This window comes from Myxine glutinosa, chromosome 5 (genome assembly GCF_964187855.1).
Source record: "Myxine glutinosa chromosome 5, kmMyxGlut1.1, whole genome shotgun sequence".
NCBI lineage: Eukaryota > Metazoa > Chordata > Myxini > Myxiniformes > Myxinidae > Myxine > Myxine glutinosa.
The window spans coordinates 102368173-102395352 of NC_136265.1; the positions used below are offsets into that span (position 1 = coordinate 102368173).

At 51.3% G+C, this 27180-nt stretch overlaps 1 protein-coding gene across 1 annotated transcript in view; it reads right to left on the reverse strand.

Annotated features, from left to right (window-relative positions):
- Positions 1–27180, reverse strand: part of LOC137428441 (follistatin-related protein 4-like) — a 97740-nt gene that overhangs the window by 63377 nt on the left and 7183 nt on the right. The window contains exons 3-5 of the mRNA XM_068118358.2: positions 26858–26945; positions 5121–5238; positions 2440–2600 (exon numbers count right to left, since the gene is read on the reverse strand). Of these exons, the coding sequence (XP_067974459.2) occupies positions 2440–2600; positions 5121–5238; positions 26858–26945 (367 nt within the window). The remainder of the gene's footprint in view (positions 1–2439; positions 2601–5120; positions 5239–26857; positions 26946–27180) is intronic.

Genomic DNA, 27180 nt, shown 5'->3' on the forward strand with positions numbered 1-27180 from the left:
GTCTGTCTGTACGTCTGTACGTTTGTCTGTGACCGCTGTTTCTCGACAACCACGGGTCCGATATACTTTTAACTTGCCAGGTATATTGCTGGGGACCCGAGGATGTGCCTTTTCAAGGTTTCATATTAATCGGACAATTACTTACCGAGCTATGTCCAAAAAACGATTCAACCAATCAGAGAGCAGCGAACGATCGCGTGTGCCGAACGTGGCGGGCACACTCTGCCTCGGATGGCACATTTGAGAGCGTATTCATTTATTTCACGTTTGCAAACTATGTTGGCGTTAAACTATGTTTTGATAAAGTTTTAAAACTAATAAAAACGAATTTGCGATTCATTCGCTTTCCTGCGCGTTTGTGCACGCGATGGCGATTGCTTTACCAAACTCCGGAAGCCGTTCGCTTTGGACCAAACCATTGCATGTAAATAGAGGGGGGGGTTCTGTGGTCGTTGCGAATGGACCAAACCATTCATGTAAATAGAGGGGGGGGATTGTCACTGTACTCGCAAGCCGTTCGCCGTTCGCTTTGGCGTTGCGAATGAACCAAACCATTTCATGTAAATAGAGGGGGGGGGATATAATTTTAGATAGATATATAGTACGGGCATATATATAGTACGGGCATGCCCTAGTATATTAGATGATTGGTAATACCGGATACCATAGGGTGGCTATACGATACACATTTACATAATAATAATAATAATTCATTTATTTTGTATAGCGCTTTTCCAAAAGGCCTCAAAGGCCTGTGACCTGTAGGCACTCTATGTGCTTTTGTATAGCACATAGAGAGAATTAGGGTCTTGCCCTCACCCTGAAAGCCCAGCCTCAGATATGCTACCAAGATATAAACCATACTCCGGGTATCCGTAGGTAACATGCAGAATTTTGTGGATTAGGTTCAGTGGTTTTTATTATTTTTTGAGGCCTGTATAAACAAATAAATAAACAAATAAATAAGAAATATGTCATGCATAGCACGACGACTGCAAAATCCCTAAAATAAGCTTCCTTCTCAAAGCTTTGGAAATTTGGCCTATGTTGACCTTTTGGCATATGTTGACCTAAAAAAATATTGGTGGTTGAATTCAATGATCAAGTATTAAAATCCTGTTGAAATTCCAAGTCAATCGGATGAAAATTGAGGATTTTAGAAATTCGGCCGATGTTGACCTTTTCACCTTTAGACCATGAACATTAATAGAGGTTGAATTAAGTGACCGGATATGCAAATCCTGTTCAAATTCCAAATAAATCGGATGAAAATTGAGGATTTTAGCAACTTCACCTAAGTTGTTGACCTTTAGCCTATGTTGACCTTTGGCCTATCTTGACCGGAAAAATAGTTGGTCGTTGAATTCAGTGATGTGATATGTAAATCCTCTTCAAATTTCAAGTCAATCGGATGAAAATTGAGGATTTCAGAAATTCCATCTACGTTGTTGACCTTTGGCCTATGTTGACCTTTTGGCCTATCTTGACCTCAAAAATAATTGGTGGTTGAATTCAGTGATGTGATATGTAAATCCTATTCAAATTTCAAGTCAATCGGATGAAAATGGAGGATTTTAGAATTTGACATAAGTTGTTGACCTTTGGCCTGTGTTGACCTTTGGCCTGTGTTGACCTTTTCACCTTAAAATCAATAGACTTCTTGCGTCTGGCCAACTCTAGCATTTGGTGAAGTTTCGTGGAGATCTGTTGAAAATTGTGACCTGTAGGCAATCGACAAACAGACAAACAGCCAGACAGACAGAATGAAAAATCACTCATAGAGCGACATTTGGCAAAACAGAACAAAGTAGAATGGCACTCAGTATAGCATCCTTTTAACCTCAAAAATAGTTGGTGGTTGAATTCAGTTAACTGATATGAAAATCGTATTCAAATTCCAAGTCAATCGGATGAAAATTGAGGATTTTAGAAATCTGGAGAAAGTGGTTGACCTTTGGCCTATGTTGACCTTGTGACCTATGTTGACCTCAAAAATAGTTGTTGGTTGAATTCAGTGACCTGATATGCAAATTGTCTTCAAATGTTAAGTTAATCGGATGAAAATTGAGGATTTTAGAAATTCGAAAAAAGTAGTTGACCTTTGGCTTATGTTGATCTTTTGACCTTTTGACTTCAAAAATATATAGGATTTTGTCGGACCACGAACTGTAGCATTTGGTGAAGTTTCGTGAAGATTGGTTTTAAATTGTGACATGTCGGCAAGTATAAGTGAGCGGACAGACAAACAAACACACAAACACACAAACATACACACACAAACCGGAGTGAGCAACATACTTGTCCAATTTTTTTGCAGGAGACAGTTGTAGGTCGGGAGACATCGGGACATTCAGGAGATCTTGGGTGTCGGGAGATTTTAACTGGACAAGCGACGTGGACATTAGTCGAGCGATATGCAGACAGGTATACGGTACGTACCGTGGCTTGCCGGATACACCAGCTCAGGCTGACATTGTGTCGCCTCCACGAGGGCGAGTGGTTGTGGATGCCAGGTAGGTGGCACACCAGGGTGGCCGAGCTACCAACGGTGGCCAAAGTCAGCACCGGTGAGTTACGTTTCCTCATCCAGCCTCGGGTAGCTGAAGGAAAGAAAAAGTTGGGATGAGTTGTTGAAAATGAAGAAACGTGTCTGCACAAAATAAACAATTAAATGAGTTAAGTGGGTTACAAACATCTGGATACTTCAATGATGGCCATTTCAACATTTTAAATAAATAAAGTAAATAAAATAAAGCCGAATACGTACTAAGGTCATGTGCCACAACTATTTCATCATACAGTAAATTTAGTGCGAGGTACAAAGGAATCCTCCAGGATTTGAACCCAGACTAGACATCTGGAGAGACGACACCTCAAGGCTATCCTGCCAGGCAGCCACAACCAATAATTGGCAGATAGTTCCAGTGGCATGGAGTTTGTTTAGGTTATTATGAATAAATGGCAGAACCTGGCTTTTGCAACATGGTCGATCGAGTCGACATCATCAGGGAATGATATCTCCATGAACCTTAAAAAGGCCACTGGGAAAGGTGGGAAGGTCGTCACCATGGCAGTGGGATGGTTACAAAGAGGAGTTCCGAAATACAAGGCACCTCATTGCTCTTGCCCGCTGAGCTGCGGCCTGCAAGGATTTCTGGCTCGACAGCACTGAACCTCGGAATCGCTCAGGCCTAGACTATCGGAAGGACTGCGGCCGCCCGAGTATAAATGGCTCTTTTGACGGAGAGCAAGGAAATTACTCGGGATATAGAAGAGGGAAAGCGGCATCGCGGAGGAGGGAAGGGGAGTAGGGTGAGGGAGAGTAGAGGGGGGGGGGGGGGGGGGGGAGAAATTGCACTTTTTTTCTCTTTTTTTTTTTACACGCGAGGACATAATTTGCTTCGCCATTATCTAGGCCTGGTAATAGGCAGGGTGGGGGATTGATGAACGGGCCTGCGATGTCGGTGCACTTTCTCAGTTAGTGTACTCGCGTTTGCCGAGATTGCGTGCCAAGGGAGTAAGAATTATGGTAAACTCACTTTGAACCTGAAAATGGAACTTAACTGGGTTTGAGCTGGTTAGATGTTGAGCAGATGTTGAGCAGATGATGATCCTTATCAGCTATAGTCTTAAATACTATTACTTATATATAGCTGTTGAAACACATGGAGAAGGTGGGCACAAAAGAGCAGAAGGTCAAAGGAATGATAGCGGGACGAATATGAAAAAAGGAAGACAGAAAAACCTGGACACACCATGGGATGATGAGGGAGTTCGAGGTTAAACAAGACCAATAGTCCAATAACGGTGTAGCCAGGCTTGGATCTTCTGAGTGGAGGATCTGCTGTCCTCCTGTCATGTGACCAGATCCTCAGCTCTGATTGGTGTTCGTTTGTGAGGGACATACATACATACGCTGTTCCTAGTCCAGGCAAAATAAGGTTTCACTTGGAACAAATTGCAACAGAAATTATTTCACCACAATGCATTTCTACAAGGTCCGCAGAACAACATACTAAAAGTCCCAAGCAATCCCAACATGGGAAATATGTCTAATTTGCATAATCCAATATGGCCGTATGGCCAACCAACATTGACTCCTTCCTGAGCTGTCATGCCATTTGCAATGTTGAGCAGTGTACTGTTATTAACAAATGGGTTTCTCTTTTCAAGATAACTGATAAGGTCAAGGGTGTCGCTGACATCTCTAGCTTGTCTTGCTGATGATATGTCCTTGCGTTGGTCACTGGTTTCATATGACACACCACTGAGCTTTTGCATGGCATCATTGATGTTTGCACACGCTGGCGTAGATAGGACCCACACCAAGCGCTGGGTTTCTGTCATCCCCTTTCCTCTTGTAAGTCCCCCACTTGTCTTAACACTTCTCATGAGCACTTGTTCAACAATGAGATCGGTCGACAATCCTGACCAATATCTGTCGCTGCGTCTCACCACATGGTATCCCTGCTCAAATTTCTGGTTGACTTCTGGGTGTGTCTCTGGCAGATATAACATCATTTGAAGATAGATATATGCAGACTTTGCATATAGTGGGTCCAGATGCTGCAAAGTATGGTAACATTTCACGTACTGATTGGAGAAGCATTTTCCAATTGCCTGTGCGTTCAGCCTTGCGAAACCTCTGTAGAATGTCTACCATTTCCATATATTGTACCCAGAGCTTGACTCAGAACAAAGGCAACACCTTTCCATTATTCAAGGTATTACATCACCATCCTGAAAATACAAATGTACATAATTAGAGTGTTGTAGCGGTTACCGGAAGCATGACACAATCACCTTGCACCGGCCGATGACGTAACCGGCGGGCGGTTACTTGCCCGGACTCGCCCGGACGTGTCCGGACTTGCCTTGCCCGGGCGGACTCTCGATTTGCATACCACGCCCCGTTGAGAGGCGTGGCTGACTTATTTGCATACCACGCCCCACCTGAGCGGCGTGGCTTTTGTGTGGTGAACTTTTGATATAAATTGCCGCCCGTGTTAACGGGCTATTCAGTGCTTTTGAGTTCTTTCGAGTTGAGCTGGAATAAATAGCTCAGTGAAACTTCGTTCCTGGTGTCGTCCATTTTGTCCGGCTTTATCGTGCGAGCATACCTCCACAATTGGTGAGCCCTTTTCGAGAACACAGCGATGGAGTCATCTGTAGCTTTGAAGCTCCCTGGCTTCTGGGAATCACACGCAGCCGTCTGCCCAGGCATATTCTCTCTTCGCCCTGCGGAACATCACGGAGGACACGACGCGTTACCACCATGTGTTCTCCGCGCTCAACGCCTCCACTGCTGCCCGGGTCCTGAGCTTCCTACAGAACCCGCCGAACGCCGACAAATACGGCGCGCTCAAAGGCCTACTCATCGGTGCGTTTGGACTCACGGAGACCGAACGCGCGCGACAACTGCTCGACCTCCCGGAGCTGGGTGAGGCCCGTCCATCCGAGCGCATGGACCACATGCTGGCTCTACTCGGCGACCACAGCCCGGATTTCCTCTTCCGCGAGCTGTTCATCCGGCAGCTACCCGGGCAGGTACGGTTAGCTTTGGCTAACTCACCCATCACGGACCCTCGTGCCCTGGCCAAGGAGGCCGATAAATTTTTCTCGGGCCAGGCGACATGTCGGAGCGGCCGCCTGGAACCCTGGGCCGACCGAGGCAACGCCCGCGCCACGACCGGCGCCACCACCGGCCGAGTCAGCGCCACTGGCGGCAGCGGCCGCCGAGACGCCCCATCGACCGAACCCGACACGACCGCCGGAGCCTCCACCAGAGCGAACCATGTGCTACTACCACGCCAGGTTCGGGCAGAAGGCCAGAATGTGCCGCCCACCATGCACTTTCGGCAGGTCGGGAAACGACCAGGCCGGCGCTCGCTGCCTGCCATGAGCGTCGGCCATTCAGGCAGCCTTCTGTTTATCATGGACACAGCGTCCGGGCAGCGTTTTTTGTGTGACACCGGCGCTCAGCTGAGCGTGATACCCGCCTCGGTGCAGGACAAACAGGCCGCGCTTTGCAGCCCCGCCTTGGTCGCCGCAAACGGCTCCTCCATCCGCACCTTCGGTTCGCGCAGCGTTGCACACTGCTTCGGGGGCCAGCGCTTCAGGTGGGACTTCATCACGGCGAACGTGCCCATGGCCTTGCTGGGTGCAGATTTTCTGTGCGCGCATGGGCTTTTGATGGACGTCAAATGGCGTCGGCTCATCAACGCGGAGACCTTCAGCTCGCTCGCTTGCTTATTGAGCGGCTCCGCACCAACCAAGCTAGCCTGCGCGCTCCCGGCAACCGGACGATTTCACCCGCCTGCTCGCCGAGTTTCCCGCCCTCACGCAGCCGACGTTTTCGGCCGTCGCCATCAAACATGGCGTCGAACACCACATCCCGACCACAGGTCCACCGGTCTACGCCAGGGCTCGTTGCCTCGACCCGACCAAACTCGCCGTGGCGTAGGCGGAATTCGACGCGCTGGAGCGATTGGGCATTGTGCGGCGCTCGAATAGTGCGTGGGCCTCGCCCCTGCACATCGTGCCCAAACCGGGTGGCGGATGGCGACCATGCGGCCATTACCGCCGCCTCAACGACGCCACCACCCCCGACCGGTACCCGATACCACACATACAGGACTTTTCCGCCCGTTTGGCGGGGCGGGTGATCTTTTCCAAGGTCGACCTCATTCGGGGCTACCACCAGGTACCCGTCCGGCCGGCCGACGTGCCGAAGACGGCGGTAATTACACCTTTTGGCCTCTTCGAGTTCCTCCGCATGCCGTTCGGCCTTAAGAACGTGGCCCAGGCCTTCCAGCGGCTGATGCACAGCGTGCTGCGCGACCTCACCTTCCTTTTCGTCTACTTGGACGACATTCTCGTCGCCAGAACTTCCCGGGCGGAGCACCTCATCCACCTGCGCATGCTTTTTGAGTGCCTCGGCCAGCACGGCCTCATCATCAACCCGGCGAAATGCCAGTTTGGCGTAACGGCCGTCGACTTCCTGGGGCACTGCATCACGAAGCGCGGGGCCGTCCCGCTGCCTACCAAGGTGGAGGCAGTCACAAGTTTTCCACGCCCCCGCTCCATCAAGGCCCTACAGGAATTTTTGGGGATGGTAAATTTCCACCACCGGTTCGTGCCTCGCGCCGCCCAACTCATGCGACCCCTGTACGAAGCCCTCCGGGGCAAGCCGGCCAAGCACAACGTCGCCTAGACCAAAGAGATGGATGAGGCATTCACGGGCGCTAAGCTGGCCCTCGCCAACGCGACCATGCTGGCGCACCCGGCGCTCGCGCACCCATCGCCCTCACCACGGACGCTTCCGACTACGCGGTGGGCGCCGTGCATGAACAGTGGGTGAACGGGGCTTGGCAACCGCTGGCCTTCTTCAGCCGCAGCTTCGCCCTAACGAGCGCAAGTATAGCGCTTTCGACTGCGATCTCCTCGGCCTTTACCTGGCCGTTCGCCACTTCCGCCATCTTTTAGAGGGCCGCCCGTTCACGGCGTTTGTGGACCACAAACCCCTGGTCTTCGCCATGGCCAAGGTTGCAGAGCCGTGGTCGGCCCGCCAGCAGCTCCACCTCTCCGCCGTGTCCGAATTTACGACGGACATCCGGCACATCGCGGGCAAGGACAACGCTGTGGCCGATTGCCTCTCCCGGTCCGGCGTGAATGCCGTCCACCTCGGTGTGGACTTCGCCTGCATGGCGGCCGACCAGACCGCCGACCCCATGGTGCAAGCCCTCCGGACAGCGGGCACAGGCCTGCGGTTGGCCGATGTCCCCTTCGAGGACACAGGCACAGTTCTCCTGTGCGATGTTTCCCTGGGCCAACCTCGCCCCATCGTGCCCACCGGATGGCAGCGGCACATTTTTGACGCCCTCCACGGCCTTTCCCACCCGGGCCAGAAAGCGTCGCAGAAGCTCGTGGCAGCAAAGTTCGTCTGGCACGGGCTCCGTAAGGACGTCCGTGACTGGGCCAACGCCTGTGTCGCCTGCCAGCGCGCGAAGGTCCACCGGCACACCCAGGCCCCTTTTGCACCATTCGACGTGCCCGCGCGGTGCTTTGACCACGTCAATGTGGACCTGGTGGGACCCCTTCCCTCCTCGCGGGGCTTCACCCACCTCCTCACGATGGTGGACAGGACCACTAGGTGGCCGGAGGCCGTCCCGCTGGCATCAACAACATCCGCCGACGTGGCGCAGGCCTTCATTGGCACCTGGATTGCCCGTTTCGGTGCCCCCTCGGACATCTCCTCCGACAGAGGCCCGCAATTCACCTCCGAGCTTTGGGGCGCAGTCGCCAAGGCCTTGGGGGTCAAGCTACACCACACCACGCCCTACCACCCCCAAGCCAACGGCTTGTGCGAGCGGTGCCACCGCTCGATGAAGGCCGCTCTCAGGGCCAGCCTCCAGGACGACGGTTGGGCCGACAGGCTCCTGTGGGTCCTATTGAGCCTCCGAACGGCCCCTAAAGAGGACCTCCAGGCTTCCACCGCCGAGCTGGTCTACGGCCAGCCACTGCGCGTGCCGGGCGAATTCATCCCTGACGCCACCGGCCCCTGGTTCGCGGCTCGCCAACGCTCGGTCCTCCAGGAGGCTGCCAGGAGATTTGCCCCCGTGCCCATGTCCCACCATGGCTGCCCCCAACCTCACATCCCCCCAGCACTTCGCACTGCGGAGTACGTTTTTATCCGGAACGACGCACACCGGGGACTGCTCCGGCCGCCGTACGATGGACCTTTCCGGGTCCTGAAGAGGGACGACAAGTCGTTCATCATTGACATCGGCGGCAAACCGGACCGCATCTCCATGGACCGCCTCAAGCCGGCCCATTTGGACCTCGACCAACCTCCACGGTTGGCCCTTCCTCCACGACGGGGCCGTCCCCCATCAACCAAACTCCCCGCCCGACCATCCACCGCCACGCCACCTACCACCCCCACACGAATCGCCAGGGGTCATTTCGGCCGGGTCATCAAGACCCCCCTCAAACTGACTCTCCCGGTGCAAGTTATTTCTGAGGGGGCGCATGTAGTGGTTACCGGAAGCATGACACAATCACCTTGCACCGGCCGATGACGTAACCGGCGGGCGGTTACTTGCCCGGACTCGCCCGGACATGTCCGGACTTGCCTTGCCCGGACGGACTCTCGATTTGCATACCACGCCCCGTTGAGAGATGTGGCTTTTGTGTGGTGAACTTTTGATATAAATTGCCGCCCGTGTTAACGGGCTATTCAGTGCTTTTGAGTTCTTTCGAGTTGAGCTAGAATAAATAGCTCAGTGAAACTTCGTTCCTGGTGTCGTCCATTTTGTCCAGCTTTATCGTGCGAGCATAGCTCCACAGTGTTATAATTATTATTTCATTGCTATTACTAACTTCTATAATTGCAGATTGGCGGCCATATTGGATTATGCAAATCAGACATATTTCCCACGTTGGGATTGCTTGGGACTCTTAGTATGTTGTTCTGGGGACCTTTTAGAAATGCATTGTGGTCAAAAAAATTCTGTTGCAATTTGTTCCAAGTTGAGTGAAAAAATGGGCTGGATTGCCTGGACTATCCAGACGGCATTGCCCTACAGGCTACGCCGTAAAAATATGGCTGTCGAACCACGTGGCTGATGACGTCATCAAAAATTTTTTTCACAAACAATTTATCCCTAGATCACGCTTAAGAAATTTCATACCGATCGGATCAAGCGTTCTACTTGTCTATTTATGACGTCATAATGAAGGCACCTATGACATCATCATTACCATATGTTATTCCGTATGGGGAGTACTTTACAACGAGCCACCTTTCAATTTTTTCCATGGAGAGGTTTCGGAGATAGAGGTGCAAACTTTTTGGGATTTCCAAGACGGCGCCCGTACCACGTGGCCTATGACGTCATAATTATAATTTAAGAATTCTACACTATTTTTCGCCAGCTAAATTATATTTTTCGAATGCAACACTTTAATTCTACACTTCGACTGAAAATTACGTGTCAACCAACGGTTGCAGGGAAAACGAATTTTAAACGGAATAAACCCACAAAATGCCGGCGGAAGGGACATACATACATACATGCATACATACATACATATATAGACAGGACAGACAAACGCTGTTCCAGATGGCAGTGCCCTACAGGCTACGCCGTAAAAAGGGGTCATGGGGTAAAAAAAATCTCAGAGGTTTTACAAAAAGGGAAAATAGTGAGGTAGCGTAAACATGATCCACGCCTGAGGCCTGCGAGTTGGACAAACTATAATCGCAACAATATAGACAAATGCACAAGGTGGGACAGAGATGGACACGGAAGTTGTTTCAGGCAACAGTCGGACAAGGAAAACATGGTGCCAGTTCTTCAACCTTGAAGAAAAATTACTCGGACGAAGCAAAGTAAAAAAGCAGCATCGAGGAACAAGAAAGCAATATAAAACAACAACAATCATAGTTATTGTTCTGTACATATAATAGCAATGTTACGATTTACGAAAGCGACACACTAAAATGAGATCATTCAATTGCGGCCTGTCCAATAACCAAAAATGTTTTCTTGCTTTTATGAATTGTCAACATTGAAAACCTTCATGGAACAAAGAAATTCCACCTATAAATGCCCAAGGTGCCTGCCTTGGGCCCTTATAATCCCACTCAAACTGTGTCCTTCAGGAAAAGCCACGTATTGATCGGAGAGATTTTGCTGTCATCTGCACGCTGCTTGCTCCACCAGGTTCCGGCAGGTTTGGGAGGTGCACAGGTGTTTGTGAGTAATAACACCAACGTTTTGGATCCAACAACTGCGTGGTTAACTGATCCAACAACCCCCACCAAAAATATTTGCTTTTCCAATACGTCGGTGCATGTCTGCCCACCTTGAGCAGAATTTACAGGAGGGATGGACAAGATATGACCTGGAGATTTGAAACAGCTGCAGCTCAAATGCAGGCACAGAGTCCATAACAAACCACAACTCAAAATTTCAACTCAAAATCTCAACTTAAAATCTCAAATAAAAATCTCAAATAAAAATCTCAAACGAAAATATCAAATCTAAATATCAAATCAAAATGTCAACTGAAAATCTCAAATCAAAATCTCAACTCAAAATCTCAAACCAAAATATCAAATACAAATATCAAATCAAAATGTCAACTGAAAATCTCAAATCAAAATCTCAAATCAATATCTCAAATAAAAATCTCAAACCAAAATATCAAACCAAAATATCAAATCAAAATGTCAACTGAAAATCTCAAATGAAAATCTCAAATCAAAATCTCAAATAAAAATCTCAAATAAAAATCTCAAACCAAAATATCAAACCAAAATATCAAATCAAAATGTCAACTGAAAATCTCAAATCAAAATGTCAACTCAAAATCTCAAATCAAAATCTCAACTCAAAATGCCAACTCAAAATCTCAAATCAAAATCTCAAATCAAAATCTCAAATCAAAATCTCAAACCAAAATCTCAAATCAAAATCTCAAATCAAAATGTCAACTGAAAATCTCAACTCAAAATTTCAACTCAAAATCTCAAATCAAAATGTCAACTCAAAATCTCAAATCAAAATCTCAACTCAAAATGTCAACTGAAAATCTCAAACTAAAATATCAAATCTAAATATCAAATCAAAATGTCAACTGAAAATCTCAAATCTAAATCTCAAATCTAAATCTCAAATCTAAATCTCAAATCTAAATCTCAAATCAAAATGTCAACTCAAAATCTGAAATCAAAATGTCAACTCAAAATCTCAAATCTAAATCTCAAAGCAAAATATCAAATCTAAATCTCAAATCAAAATGTCAACTCAAAATCTCAAATCAAAATGTCAACTCAAAATCTCAAATAAAAATGTCAAATAAAAATCTCAAATAAAAATCTCAACCCAAAATCTCAAATCAAAATCTCAAATCAAAATCTCAAACCAAAAATCTAAATTCTAAATCGCAAATCAAAATGTCAACTGAAAATCTCAAATCAAAATGTCAACTCCAAATCTCAAATCAAAATCTCAACTCAAAATCTCAACTCAAAATCTCAAATCAAAATCTCAAATCAAAATCTCAAACCAAAATATCAAATCTAAATCTCAAATCAAAATCTAAACTCAAAATCTCAAATCTAAATCTCAACTCAAAATCTCAAATCTAAATCTCAAATCAAAATGTCAACTGAAAATCTCAAATCAATAATGTCAACTGAAAATCTCAAATCAAAATGTCAACTCAAAATCTCAAATCTAAATCTCAAATCTAAATCTCAAATCTAAATCTCAAATCAAAATGTCAACTCAAAATGTCAACTCAAAATGTCAACTCAAGATCTCAATTCAAAATGTCAACTGAAAATCTCAATTCAAAATGTCAACACAAAATCTCAAATCAAAATCTCAAATCAAAATCTCAAATCAAAATCTCAAAGCAAAACCTCAAATCAAAATCTCAACTCAAAATCTCAAATCAAAATGTCAAATCTAAATCTCAAATCAAAATGTCAACTCAAAATCTCAAATCAAAATGTCAACTCAAAATCTCAAATATAAATCTCAAATCAAAATCTCAAATCAAAATCTCAACTCAAAATCTCAAATAAAAATCTCAACTCAAAACCTCAAATCAAAATCTCAACTCAAAACCTCAAATCAAAACCTAAAAACTCAAATCCACAACTGGTGAATGTAAATGACTGCATCAAAACTGCGGTCATGGCAATTATTGACAATACGGTGTTGAGGTAACATTGTAGCGGTTACCGCTGGATGCACACAATCGCCTTGCACCGGCCAGAACACGGCCAGACGCTCCTCTCCCGGGCATGCCCGGACTCACTGTTCCCGGGCACGCACGAACCTCCCGGGCACGCCCGGTCTCGTCTTTCCCGGGCATGCCCGCTCTCGCCTTTCCAGGGCTCGCCCAGAGCGTCCGGGCATGCCCGCTATCGCCTTTCCAGGGCTCGCCCAGAGCGTCCGGGCATGCCCGCTATCGCCTTTCCAGGGCTCGCCCAGAGCGTCCGGGCATGCCCGTCCTCGCCTTTCCAGTGCTCGTCCAGAGCGCCCGGGCACGCCCAGCCTCGACTTGCCAGGCCGCAGCCAAACACACCCGGGCAGGTCCAGACTCGCCTTTCCAAGGCTCGCCCTTGACACCCGGGCATGCCCGGTATAGCTTTTGCCGGGCAAACTTCCCGACATAAATGTGTATATACAGACTTGGCATTTAATATGGAATTTTTTTTTTCTTCTTGACTTGGGTTTACTTTCTTAACTCAGTATATCAATCTGGTGAGTTTCTTTTACACTTTGGTGATTTATTTGTTAAAAGAACCATGTCACTGATTGTCTGTCGCAGCAAGAAGTCAACAACAGGATTATATCACAGGTGGCGTGGCAAAATGTATGGACAGGTGCATTTGATGATTGGCTTCACAGTCGAGTATACAAGGGTTGTTGCGTTCTGTATTAGTGGAAAACAAATGCTGCACGTCTCCAAAAGTTATTGCCGCTTCCTCTGGAGATGGTCCGTCAACTCGACAATGCTGTTTGTCATGGAGTGGTGGCTTTACGAAATTACGGCATGAAACAGCATGCTATTGCTCGGCAGTATGGCATCACTCAAGGTCAGGTATCAAAGATCCTGAAACGAAATGCTCAGAGGGGTGTCCCTACTCCAATACCGAGGCCAGGACGTCCCCGCAGAACCACAAGGAGGGATGATCGCCAGCTGCACCGGTTAGTCCGCAATAGCCATACCAAGTCAGCTAATCGGCTTAGGGCTGAGTGGCAGCAACTGACAAATGTGCCTGTATCCAGAAGGCTAGTCAACCAATGACTGGTTCAAGCAGGCTATCGTGCCAGGCATCCCCTGAGAAAGCCATGCCTGACCAGACAACACCGCCAGCGCCGATTGCAGTGGGCCAGAGAGCACCGTCAATGGCAGCCAGGACACTGGAATCACGTGATCTTCGGTGACGAGTCTAGATTTCTGGTCTATCGTCAAGATGGCCGCGTCCGAGTGCGCAGACAAGTGCATGAAGCCTACAACAAAGATTGCATAATGCCAAGAGTCCAAGCTGAAGGTGGTGGGGTGACCGTTTGGGCTGCTTTTCATGCAGGGGGCAAAACTGACCTGGTTGTTCTGAATGGAAACCTGAACCATTTCAAGTACAGGTCCATTCTGGAAGAAACATTGCTTCCATTTGGTCGTGCAGCCTTTCGAGGAAACTTTGTCTTCCAAGATGACAATGCACGGCCTCATCGTGCTCGCATGATCCAACACTTTCTTGCTGACAGTGGTGTAGAGCATATGGAGTGGCCTGCCATGTCCCCGGATATGAATCCGATAGAGAACTTGTGGGCAGAATTAACGCGTCAAATCGACCACTTGGATCAGTAGCCGACCTCTGTGCGTGAATTGCAGCAGGCTATTGTCACTGCATGGCAAGCGATTCCTGTCCAAACCGTAGCAAATCTTGTGACCAGCATGCCTCAACGTTTACGTGCTCTCCTGAATGCTCGTGGGGGTTACATGAAGTACTGAACTGTAATTTTACTGTCCGCAATCCCAGTCGTAATTTAACTTTTGTTTTTGTTAAAAAAAAAATTGGCTAATGTGCAAAATAAAGAGATACTTCTGGAAAACGTACAGAAGTTTAACACAGTACTGTCCATGAATTGAGTTCGATATCAGTTTACATCACTTTCAAGGATCAATTTATTTGTTTCGAAATGTCAAATGTGGTTTTTGTTTCTTTTAAAGGTCACATTAACAAAATCTAGAATAATTTCAACATAATTCCAATGAACTTTTGGTTCTAAGACATCTTGAAAAGTAAGTTCACCCCCACAAAAAAAATATTCCATATTAAATGCCAAGTCTGTATATTGCTGCCCGATAAACGGGCTTTTGGTCAGAATACCTGAGCTGTTTTGTTTCAATAAAGCAACTCGGACGAATTCCGTCTTTGGTCGCGTCACTTCTTTCGACTCGCGTTGGAGCGCAGCTCCTTCACTGGTGACCTACCGACATGGACACGGCAGTGACTCTTATACTGCCTACCTTCTGGGAGGCTCACGCGGCTGTTTGGTTCGCCCAGGCGGACTCCCAGTTCGCCCTGCGAGGCATCACCGCGGACGACACCCGCTTCCACCACGTCGTGGCAGCGCTCGGTTCCGCCACCGCGGCCCGCGCCCTGAGCCTCCTCGAGCACCCGCCGGCTGCCGACAAGTGTGACGCGCTGAAGACGCTCCTCCTCGACGCTTTCGCCCTCTCACCGGCGGCACGCGCACGGCGCCTGCTCGACCTGCCCGAGCTCGGTGACACGCTCCCGTCCGAGCGCATGGACTATATGCTCTCGTTGCTCGGTGAGCACTCTCCGGATTTTCTGTTCCGCGAGTTGTTCCTTCGCCAGCTGCCTCACCCGGTACGCCTCGCCCTGGCTGGCACGTCGATCACCGATCCCCGCGCCCTCGCCAGGGAAGCCGATAAGATCTCCACGGCGGGCCAACACATCGGCGCGGCTACCTGGAGCCTGCCGCCGTCCGAGGCGACGCCCACGATGCCCGACCGCCCTGCGCGGTTGGAGGCCGAACTGCCGGTGAAACTGGCGGCCGCCACGCCGCACCGACCGCTTCCGACACGACGGCCGGGGCCTCCACCTGACCAGGCGTGGTGTTATTACCACGCGAGGTTCGGACACAAGGCTCGGACGTGCCGACCCCTGTGCACTTTCGGCAAGTCGGGAAACGGCCGGGCCGGCGTTCATTTCCAGCCATGAGCGATGGCCACTCGGGCAACTTGCTTTTTATTCGGGACAAAGCGTCCGGGCGGCATTTCCTTTGTGACACCGGCGCCCAACTGAGCGTCATACCCGCCTCCGAGCAGGACAGGTGGGACGCCGTTTGCGGCCCCTCTTTGGTCGCTGCTAATGGCTCGGCCATACGCACTTTCGGCCCGCGCAACGTCACCCTCTGCTTCAGCAGCCAGCGCTTTCAGTGGACCTTTGTGACCGCCTGCGTCCCCATGGCTTTGCTGGGCGCCGACTTCCTCTGCGCGCACGGGCTGCTGGTCGACGTCAAACGTCGTCGCCTTGTCAACGCCGAGACCTTCAGCTCCCTGGCGTGCACGATGAGCAGCTCCGCGCCGACCGAACTGGCGTGCGCCCTCCCGACGGCGAACGAGTTCGCTCGCCTGCTCGCGGAATTCCCGGCCCTCACACGGCCGACGTTTTCGGCCGTCGCAGTGCGGCATGGGATCGAGCACCACATACCCACTACGGGCCCGCCGGTCTACGCCAGGGCACGCCGCCTCGACCCGGCCAAGCTCGCCGTGGCAAAGGCCGAGTTCGACGCGTTGGAGCACCTCGGCATCGTGCGGCGCTCCAATAGCGCGTGGGCCTCACCACTGCACATCGTGCCAAAGCCGGGGGGTGGATGGCGCCCGTGTGGCGACTACCGCCGCCTCAACGACGCTACCACCCCCGACAGGTACCCGATCCCGCACATCCAGGACTTTTCCGCCTGTTTGGCGGGACGGGTCATATTTTCCAAAATTGACCTGATACGGGGATACCACCAGGTACCTGTCCGGGCGGCCGACGTCCCGAAGACGGCCGTCATCACGCTGTTCGGCCTGTTCGAATTTTTGAGGATGCCGTTTGGCCTCAAGAACGTGGCCCAGGCGTTCCAGCGCTTAATGGACGGCGTGCTGCGCGACCTGCCATTTCTTTTCGTCTATCTGGACGACATCCTCGTCGCCAGCACGTCCCGCGCCGAGCACCTCCTCCACCTCCGAACACTGTTCGGTCGCCTCAGCGAGCATGGCTTAATTGTCAACCCGGCCAAACGCCACTTCGATCGTTGACTTTTTGGGCCACCGCATCACCAAGACCGGGGCTGTGCCGCTGCCGACCAAGGTCGAGGCCATCACCACGTTCCCGCATCCCCGTTCCATCAAGGCCCTACAAGAGTTCCTCGGCATGGTGAATTTTTATCACCGATTCGTGCCCCGCACTGCTCAGCTCATGCAGCCCCTTTACGAGGCCCTCCGGGGCAAGCCGGCCAAGCATGACATCGTTTGGTCCGCGGCCATGGACGCGGCCTTCGCGAGCGCAAAACGGGCCCTCGCTGACGCAACGCTGCTGGCTCACCCGGTGCTCAACGCGCCCATCGCCCTCACTACGGACGCCTCGAACTATGCGGTGGGCGCCGTCCATGAACAATGGGTGGACGGGGTTTGGCAGCCACTCACTTTTTTCAGCCGGCAGCTCCGGCCGAACGAGTTAAAATACAGCACGTTCGACCGCGAGCTGCTCGGTCTATTCCTGGCCGTTCGCCATTTCCGACACCTCCTGGAGGGCCGCCCGTTCACGGCTTTCGTCGACCACAAGCCGTTGGTCTACGCAATGGCCAAAGTCATGGAGCCGTGGTCGGCCCGCCAGCAGCGCCACCTCTCCGCCGTGTCGGAATTCACCACGGACATCCGGCACGTCGCCGGCAAAGACAACGCTGTGGCCGACTGTCTTTCTCGGGCCAGCGCGAACGCGGTCCACCTCGGCGTGGACTTCGCGCTCATGGCGGCCGACCAGACCACCGACACCTCGGTGCAGGCCCTCCAGGCGGCGGACACGGGCCTCCGCCTGGCCGACATCCCCTTCGCGGGCACCGTCCTGCTCTGCGACGTCTCCCAGGACCAGCCTCGCCCCATCGTGCCCGTTTCCTGGCAGCGCCGCATCTTCGCCTCCATCCACGGCCTTTCTCACCCGGGCCGGAAAGCTTCTCAGAAGCTGGTGTCGGCGCGTTTCGTCTGGCACGGCCTTCGACGGAACGTCCGTGACTGGGCCAACGCCTGCACGGCCTGCCAGCGGGCCAAGGTCCACCGCCACACACAGGCCCCGCTGGCACCTTTCACCGTGCCTGCACGGCGTTTCGACCACGTCCACGTGGACCTGGTGGGACCCCTGCCCCCATCGCGGGGGTTCACCCACCTGCTCACCATGGTGGACAGGACCACCAGGTGGCCGGAGGCCGTGCCCCTCACCTCCACCACCACCGCCGACGTGGCGCAGGCATTCATCGCCACCTGGGTCGCGCGCTTCGGTGCACCGGCGGGCATCTCGTCCGACCGCGGCCCACAGTTCACGTCCGAACGTTGGGGCGCGGTCGCCCGCTCGTTGGGGGTCACGCTGCACCGCACCACGGCCTACCACCCCCAAGCCAACGGGTTGTGCGAGCGGTTTCACCGCTCCATGAAGGCCGCACTCATGGCCAGCCTTCAGGACGACGGTTGGACCGACCGGCTGCCGTGGGTCCTTTTGGGCCTCCGCACGGCCCCCAAGGAGGACCTCCGGGCGTCCGCCGCCGAGCTCGTCTACGGCCAGCCGCTCCGCGTCCCGGGTGAGTTCGTGCCCGACGCTACCAGTCCCTGGTCCGCCGCACACCAGCGCTCGGATCTCCAGGAAGCCGCCCGCCGATTTGCCCCCGTGCCAACGTCCCGCCACAGTGGCCCCCAGTCCTACGTCCCCCCGGCGCTTCACACAGCGGAGTACGTCTTTGTGCGTCATGACGCGCACCGGGGGCCACTCCGGCCGCCGTACGACGGGCCCTTCCGGGTCCTTTCGACGGGGCGACAAGTCCTTTGTCGTCGACGTTGGCGGCCGGTCGGACCGGATCTCTGTGGACTGCCTCAAACCGGCGCACATGGACGTCGACCGACCACCACGGTTGGCCCTTCCTCCGCGGCGAGGCCGCCCCCCGTCCACAGTTCCCCCCGCTCGACCACCCACCACCACGTCGGACTCCTCCCCACGACCCTCCAGGGGTCGCTTTGGCCGGGTCATCCGGACCCCCCTTAAATTGACCCTGCCGGTGCAGGTCGAATCTGGAGGGGCGTGTGTAGCGGTTACCGCTGGATGCACACAATCGCCTTGCACCGGCCAGAACACGGCCAGACGCGCCTCTCTCGGGCATGCCCGGACTCACTGTTCCCGGGCACGCCCGAACCTCCCGGGCACGCCCGGTCTCGTCTTTCCCGGGCATGCCCGCTCTCGCCTTTCCAGGGCTCGCCCAGAGCGTCCGGGCATGCCCGCTATCGCCTTTCCAGGGCTCGTCCAGAGCACCCGGGCACGCCCAGCCTCGACTTGCCAGGCCGCAGCCAAACACGCCCGGGCAGGTCCAGACTCGCCTTTCCAAGGCTCGCCCTTGACACCTGGGCATGCCCGGTATAGCTTTTGCCGGGCAAACTTCCCGACATAAATGTGTATATATATTGCTGCCCGATAAACGGGCTTTTGGTCAGAATACCTGAGCTGTTTTGTTTCAATAAAGCAACTCGGACGAATTCCGTCTTTGGTCGCGTCACTTCTTTCGACTCGCGTTGGAGCGCAGCTCCTTCAACATCATATTTATCGATTCGGCCGTGGTCTGACCTTTTTATTCAGCGAATAATTCCCCCGATGAAGAAACCATTGAATAAATCAACCACGCGCAGCGAGTACAACAAACAATGCCCTATTGAGGTCGAAATATTACTGTTGATTATAATATAATGGGCTAATTCAGTCTGTCTGTCTATATCTGTCTATGTCTGTATGTCCCACCCTGAAACACAAAAACGCCCCTTGGAGAGAAAAAAAATTAAGTAAAAGCTGCTTCAGATTAATCCAAACTTACGAGAAAATTACAATTCTTTTAATCAGGCAAAAAGTTGAACCTGGGCGGTGTATCGGCAACAGACCGCTTCTTTTAATCAAGCAAAAAGTTTTTTCCCCATTGAATATCTGTGGCGCGATTTTGGCCAACGTTCAGAAATCGGGTTAGTCGGGGTAACTGTTCGGCCGCGGCGCCATCCGCTCGGCAAACAACATCTTGTCCGCGGTCCGTAACAATTGGTGTCGGGAGCGGGGTCGGACCCGAAGCGCGCTTAACGCGCTCAAAATTACGAGCTGCTGAAATTTGATTTGTTTTAAAGAAAAACCCGAATTTTGAAATCGCGCCATGGCTAGTCAAGGCGATCGGATGCCTGTGGGGGAACTAGAGGAGGGGTTAGGGGTAACCCAGGATCAGAGGGAAGAAATGGAGGAGGGCAATGAGGAGGTGGTTGAAGAGGTTTCAGGTGCGCAAGATGGCGCCCTCGCGTACGAGGTTGCGGGCGCGCAAAATGGCGCCTCGCACATGGCTACGGCGGCCGCGCCCGCTGCACAAGTGGGAGGGATTGACATGCAGGCCCTCATTGTGCAGCTGCAAGCAGCTGTGCAGATGAGTATGGGAAACCAAATTGAAGGTTTGGAAAACAGAATGGGGGAGCGACTAGGAAATCAAATCGGGGTCTAGAAGCTAAATTTGAGAGTAAATTTGGGGGGTTAGACAAGAAATTTGAGGGGTTAGACAATGGGATAGAAGGGGTGAAACATGGGTTAACGGGGGTGGAAAATAGAATGGCTGCCCAGGAGAATCAGATAGAGGGGGTGAAAAATGGGTTAAGGGGGCTAGAAGATAGGATGGAAGACAAATTGCCGGAATTAGGGGAGCAATCCGCCCGAGAAATTAAACAAATGGGAGAGCAGATAGAGGAGGTGAAAATCGGGGTAGAAACCAAATTGGATGCCCAAAGGGATGAATTAGGACAGATGAGGGCGGCATCTACAAAAGAGATGGAGGAGATGGAGATGAAGGAGGAGATACGACGAGGTGTAAGCGAGGAGGTCTCGGGGGTACGCGAGGAGGTAAAGCGAGGTGAAAAGCGTATGGAGAAAGAGGTGAGGAATAATACGGCTAGGTTACAAGGGGGCATAGAGGACCTGACGCAGGAGGTGGAACAGCTGACGGTGGGACAGACGGAGTTAGTGGAGCAGGTACAAAGGAACACTGCGGTACTAGGAGGGTTAAAAGCGACACAAAGAGACATCAAGGACGACTTGATAGCGACGAAGAGGCAATGTCAGATGGTACGTGAGGGACTGACAACGAGGTTGGACGAGGTGACAGAAGTAATGGAGATGAAGGACCGGGAGGTGAGGATGCACATAGAGACGGTCAAGGTAGCGTTAGAGGAAGAGATAGAGGAGATGCACCAGGAAATAAAAGAGGTAAAGGAAAAATTAGAGGAGGTGGAAGAAGGGGTGAGTGAAATTAAGAAGAGACAGAGGGAAACTAAGAGAGAAATAAAGGAGGAGGTAATGGAATTGGTACAAGGTCTGTGCTCGAATCGTGATGATGTGCTCGCTAACCAAATAAAGAGTTTGCAGGTGGCGAAGGAGGTGCGGAGACGAGGTGCCAAGGTGAGTGGCGATATATTCGGAAATGCATATGATGTGAGGGGAGCTTCAGTCGGCTTGGGGGTTGATTTGGATCCGGGTGTTCGTGAGAGGCCGTTGGTGAAGTGTGCGACAGGTACAGAGTGTATGGACAGAGGAGGTGTGCGAGAATGTCCGACTCTGGGGTGTGTGAGGAAAAAGTGCGCGCCGAGGAGTGAGTGTGCCGTCGAGAGTGCGTTGGTTGTTGCGCGTGTGCGAGGGGGCACATGGAAGCACGGAGTGGGGAGTGTTACAGAGGATGTAACGAAAGAGTGCACACCTGTGGTGAGTGTTACGGAGGGTGTAACGGGAGAGTGTGCACGAGAAAGGTGTGTAACGGATGGGGGCATAAGGAAAGAGTGCGCTGGCGAGAGAGAGGGTGAATGCGCGACCGAGTGTGGTGGTAAAAGTAGTAAGAGTGACACGGAGCGTAAGTTGGTTGTGGCAGGTGAGAGAGGATGTACACCTGGAATGGAGGGATGCACACCTGGAATGGTAGAACGCGTATGGGAATGCACGCTGGAGTTGGTCGTGAGGCACGTGGTAGCGTGTGCAAGTGAGAGCGCACCTGTGATTGTCACAGAGGAGGTGACCGAGGAGGGGGCGCGAAGAGGTGTGTTGGTGAGGTGTGCGAACGACGAGTGTGTGCAAAGGTGTGCGGTGGTCAGGTGTGTGACCAAGTCTGTGAGCGAAAGAACAAGTGCAATAGCGAAGTACGCGGGGTGTACGGGCGGCGCTGGAGCACCGAGCTCTGTGAGGGTGAAAGGGGTAGCGTATGCGTGTGAGCATGCAGGTGAAGCATCGACGGTAACCGGGTTAGCGGTTAGAGCGACTTATAGCCGAATCGGGCCCTCGGTGCGCGCCGGGCAGCTTCGCGTGCCGCGAGGACCAGCGGGGATCCGAACACGGCGGTTTCGAAAGAACCGCCGTACGCGATCCACGCCGGGCCGCGCTTTGAACGGCCGCGTCCGTGCTCCACTGGGCGGAGCGGGCAGCCCGATAGGAAGGGTCGTCATGGCGACCCCTTTTTGTTGAGGCGTTCCGGCAGGTCGAGATCGGGCCATTGGACGGCTCTGTGCCGAGATGGTGCGTGGGATCTCGGCCCGGGTAAGCGTCCTTCCCTGCACCGAGTGCCGGACGCATCCAACCGCCGGCACCAAAGAACCCGCATTCATTGCTCGGCTGTACGAAGCCGAGCTTTAGAAGTGAATTGGCGCACCGAGAGGCACTAGTGAGTAGACTGTGATGATGAGGATAGTGTTTTGGCCCCGAAATTAGAAAAACAAAATTTGATGATTGGCAGAGTGATGATTGGCAGATGATGGGTAGTGATTGGCAAATTTTTGATTTGTTGAATTTGGACGAGCAAAATTTATAGTGAAAGATACCCGATGTGGTGGGATGGCAACTCTGCCATCTCTCACAACGGGGGCAAAGGAGCACTAGTTATGGGGTTTATGGCAGTGAAAACTAGCCCGGGAGGGTTAGGATATCGTGTGTAGGGACCTAGAAGATGACCTTAGGTAACGTTAAGATTAGGTAGTGACAATGATACCTGTAGTGGGGACGCAGGTAGATTAGTGTGGATTATAATGACGAGGGAGCGCAATAAAGTAAGGGACGACTGGGAAGCGCGAGTTTCAGAGGGGAGTAGTTAGATGAGATGATGCCGAGTGTTTGAGGATCGAAAGTGTATTGAGCAGAGTATGAGTAACTGATTGTGATTGTGAGTTGTATTGTGATTGCACAGGTGTGCAACTGAACAGGTGTATGGAGCAGTGTATGAGGGAGTGATGGTGATGTGTGTTGTGTTGACCAAATGGTCCAGGAAGGAAGGAGGGTGCAGGTGGCACCAGGTGTGATTGCACAGGTGTGCAACAACAGGTGTATGGAGAATGGTTGTGTGAAATACATGGAGTGTGGAATACATGGAGTATTGGAATGGATGGTCGTGGAGTGAGTATGGTGGAAACTATGGAGTGGAGTGGATGGTGCGAAGGTGTGAATGGGGGAAGGATGGACCCCCATCACGAATACCCGGGGAGGGTAGTGTAAGTGTTAGGTAGAGGGTATAGGTAAATTGTGGTTGGATATTGGCATCTGTGGGGCGGGTGAACGAATGGTATTTGGATGGGTGCATTAGTGTTGTGGAAATGGCTGGGCGTGTAGCCTGTTAGTGTGTGTAGTTGGTTTGGGCACTCCACCACTGTGAGGATGTCGGCCAGGTGAGGCCGCAGGTGGGCTCTGGGAGCCGGTAGAGTTGTTGTGGATGGGGCCCGAGGATCCGGAGGATGGACCCGGGTAGCCCAGTGCCAGAGGGCACCGAGGGGTGACAGAGCCAGGAGGGGCCTTCCCCAGTTAGATAGGTTAGGTAAGGAGCAGGTAAGCTCGGAGGCAACTACAGTGGTGGAGGTGTGCAGGTGGGTAGGCCTGCTGGGAGAGCTACACGCCCCAGCCCAGAAATTGTGCAAGGGCACCGGGAGATGAATCGGGGGAGTGAGACCCCAAATTGAGAAGCACCACAGTTTGGGCAATGGGAATTTGGTTTTTAAAACCACATAGAGTAGGATTGCCAATGGTTTGGCAGGGAAAGACCCCGGGTAGTGTAAAGTGTGTTAAAGTCATTTAGAGAATAGTTAGGATTGAAGTCTCCTCGCACCATCTGCATCCACTCACCTGAGATGACGTACCTCCACACCATGCCAGGTGGTTTTTGTTATTTTTATGATGCAAATGTTTTGGATTGTGAGACGCATCATGACGTGGGTGTGACATTGTGCTTGATGTTCCATCTCTCCCTCCTTATGAGGATTGATGATGAATTGGTGATGGCAAATTTTGGTTAGAGGGATTGTGGAGACGAATTTGGTATAGGGGAAATATGGGGAAGACGTGACATTAGCGACGAATTTGTAAATGTGTAGATTTTTGTAAATATGGGGTAAGGGCAAGGGTAGAGTAGGTGACAGGGGGGGTGACGTACGGTAGGGACGAGCTTTCTCACTTCGCTCTCCGTACGCACTTCGCATTGCATTGCCTTGATTGATGTGTACCATTGTGACCTTACCCCTCGCTCATCTGTCTTCCCCCCCCTTTGTCTCCCACATGAGGACCTGTGCGCCACTGGGCGCCGAGGGGAGCGTGCGTGAGTCCGCCATTGTGCGCCCGGAACTCCCAGAACCAGCTGTCTGCATCGATGCACCACATTATGGACCACATGTCTGTGGCCGAGCACCACTTATGGACCCCATGGGTTGGGGCATGGCCCCTCTGCTGGAACCGGCCATGAAGGCCCGAAATCTTGCTGGCGGACCTTGGCCACAGGGCACCGATGCCCCACAGGTGAACCACACTAGTCAGCCCCTGTGGGCCATAAATAAATAAAAATGAACACGTTGGGTGCATTTCATTTTATGTTCAAATAGGCCGCCAGTAGGAAAAAATGAAAGAAAATGACAACATCTGGAAGAAAGCAAATAGCCAGCAGAGGGAGCTGAAGAGCAAGAGACCACCTGCAGGGTTAGGGGTTGTTGGTTTATTTTTTATTGATGACAGTGATGACTGTGCACCGATTGGTGCTTGAGGGTGTTGGTGCGTTTTGGGTGCTTTCAGGGTGCATTGATGCAGAGCAGACTGTCTCTCCCCCCCAAAAGAACAATCACAGGTCCTGGGTTGCGTTTTGTAAATAAAGTAGAGCCATTGTAAATAATGCGCCCCCACCGTCAATGTATAGTTTGAAGACCATTCCGCAATTCGGTTAGCTGTGGGCATGAGTCTGTTAGGTAGGGTGCAATGGAGCAGCGGGACATATTTATTTATGTTTTAAAACTGTCGCACTCAGGGTCAGGTTAAAAGTAGAGGGAACTACACCTACGTGTCACACTAAGTTAAAGTTATAGGCCCGGGACGTGCCTAAGAGGAGGAGGGTGCAGTGTTGTGGATATGAGGATTGTGTTTTTTTATTGTGTTTTTTATTATTAGTGCTTTATTCTGGAGTCTGGACCCTCCTTACTCCAGTTATGTATAAAGGTCAAAGGGCGTCCCATAATTAGGTCATAAACAATCACGTCAGCCAATCATAGATTTCCCCCTTGTTGATAGTTATATCTTTATTATGTGTATTAGGGTAAGGCCTTGTCTTCCATTAAGATGACACTCCATTGCACCAAGTGAAACAAGATAGATTCCCTTTCATTCCCATTCCCAAAATCTCCATTTCCAGCTACATCCCCTCCAAGTCTCCATTGCCAACCGCACTGGGCAGTTTGCCAGGTTTGTTACAGCGGTGGGTTGCTGATTTCGCCCCAAAGCCGCCATTAAGCATGTGCTCAGCTCGGGGAAGAAGGGCGTGCCCGCCCATCGTCATCAAGGGCGGAGCCAGAGGGTCGTGCCGACCAATCAGGGCCGAGGCGAGCTGACCGATGGGCGTGTCCTGAAGGCCGGCGGCTTGATCGCCTGAGGCGCTATAAAAGCGCGCGCGCAAGAAGCAAGGTTGTTGTTGAGTTGTTGAGTTGAGTGGTTGGACCAGATGAGCTTTTACAGAAGTGGTTGGACCAGATGAGCTTTTACAGAAGTGGTTGGACCAGATGAGCTTTTACAGAAGTGGTTGGACCAGATGAGCTTTTACAGAAGTGGTTGGACCAGATGAGCTTTTACAGAAGTGGTTGGACCAGATGAGCTTTGACAGAAGCAGATGAGCTTTGACAAGACGAGAGAGACGAGTCCTGAAAAGAGCACGCGACGTCCACACAGCCGCAGCAGCAGCAGCCACAGCAGCAACAACAGCAGCTTGGGGCCTAGACGGCAGTTTTGAGCAGGGCCGCAAAGGAACGGCGGCTGCTAAACGCGCCGATCGTGCTGCAGTATCCGTTGGACCTTCCTCTCCCTCCAGCTATCCACCTCCTGCCTTTCCATCCTTTTGTGTACGTGAGTTTGTTCTGTGTGTCTTGTCCCTGGGTTAATTAAGACTGTAGGTAAGCTAGCGTTGCACTATGTCCCTAATATCTTCTGTAAATTATTTTCTTATCTTTCCTTCTTCCTTGGTTACTTTTGGTTGTATATAGTAAATAAATTATATTTGTATTCCTTACCCTTTGTCTTTCTTCTTCTTCACATCCTTCGCTTTAGTCTTTTCCCCATTGAATATCTGTGGCGCGATTTTGGCCAACGTTCAGAAATCGGGTTAGTCGGGGTAACTGTTCGGCCGCGGCGCCATCCGCTCGGCAAACAACATCTTGTCCGCGGTCCGTAACAATATATATATATATATATATATATATATATATATATATATATATATATAAAAAGATGGATTTCTATTATATCTAGAAAAATGGCAATTTCAGTGGATTTCTCAATCACTCCCCAACGAGCATCTTTGAGTGGTGGTCAATTTTCCAAAAAAAGAAAAAAAAATGAGGGCGAAAGCACCCAAAATCTTTGATTGATGAGCCCTGATGCTTCATCCATGAGAAAAGAGTGTAATGTAGCTCTAGTTCCTTGGGACGTTTGTTTATTCGCATTTTGCTTTTTGTTCAATTACCCGCTCACATGCACACACACACACACATCATACTGAAGAGCATCGCACAGTCCGCCATTCACCGCCCGCCCTCCTGCCACATCCTCATCCTCATCCTCATCTGCAGCAATCGTGCTGCAATGTTCAAAAAGCAATTACCTCCTAATGGGACAGGGGTAAAGACAGCAATGATGTCGGAAACTTTGTGAGAAAGGGCAAGCCAAAGATTCCCATCCGTATTGGATGTAACTGAATAATGAAAATTCCTGAAAAACGCAGGCCATGGTTGTGTGATTATCAGAGGTAATTCCATGGTGGTGTGATCATACTGATATGTTGGCAGAAACGCAACAGATGTTGCTATTATTCA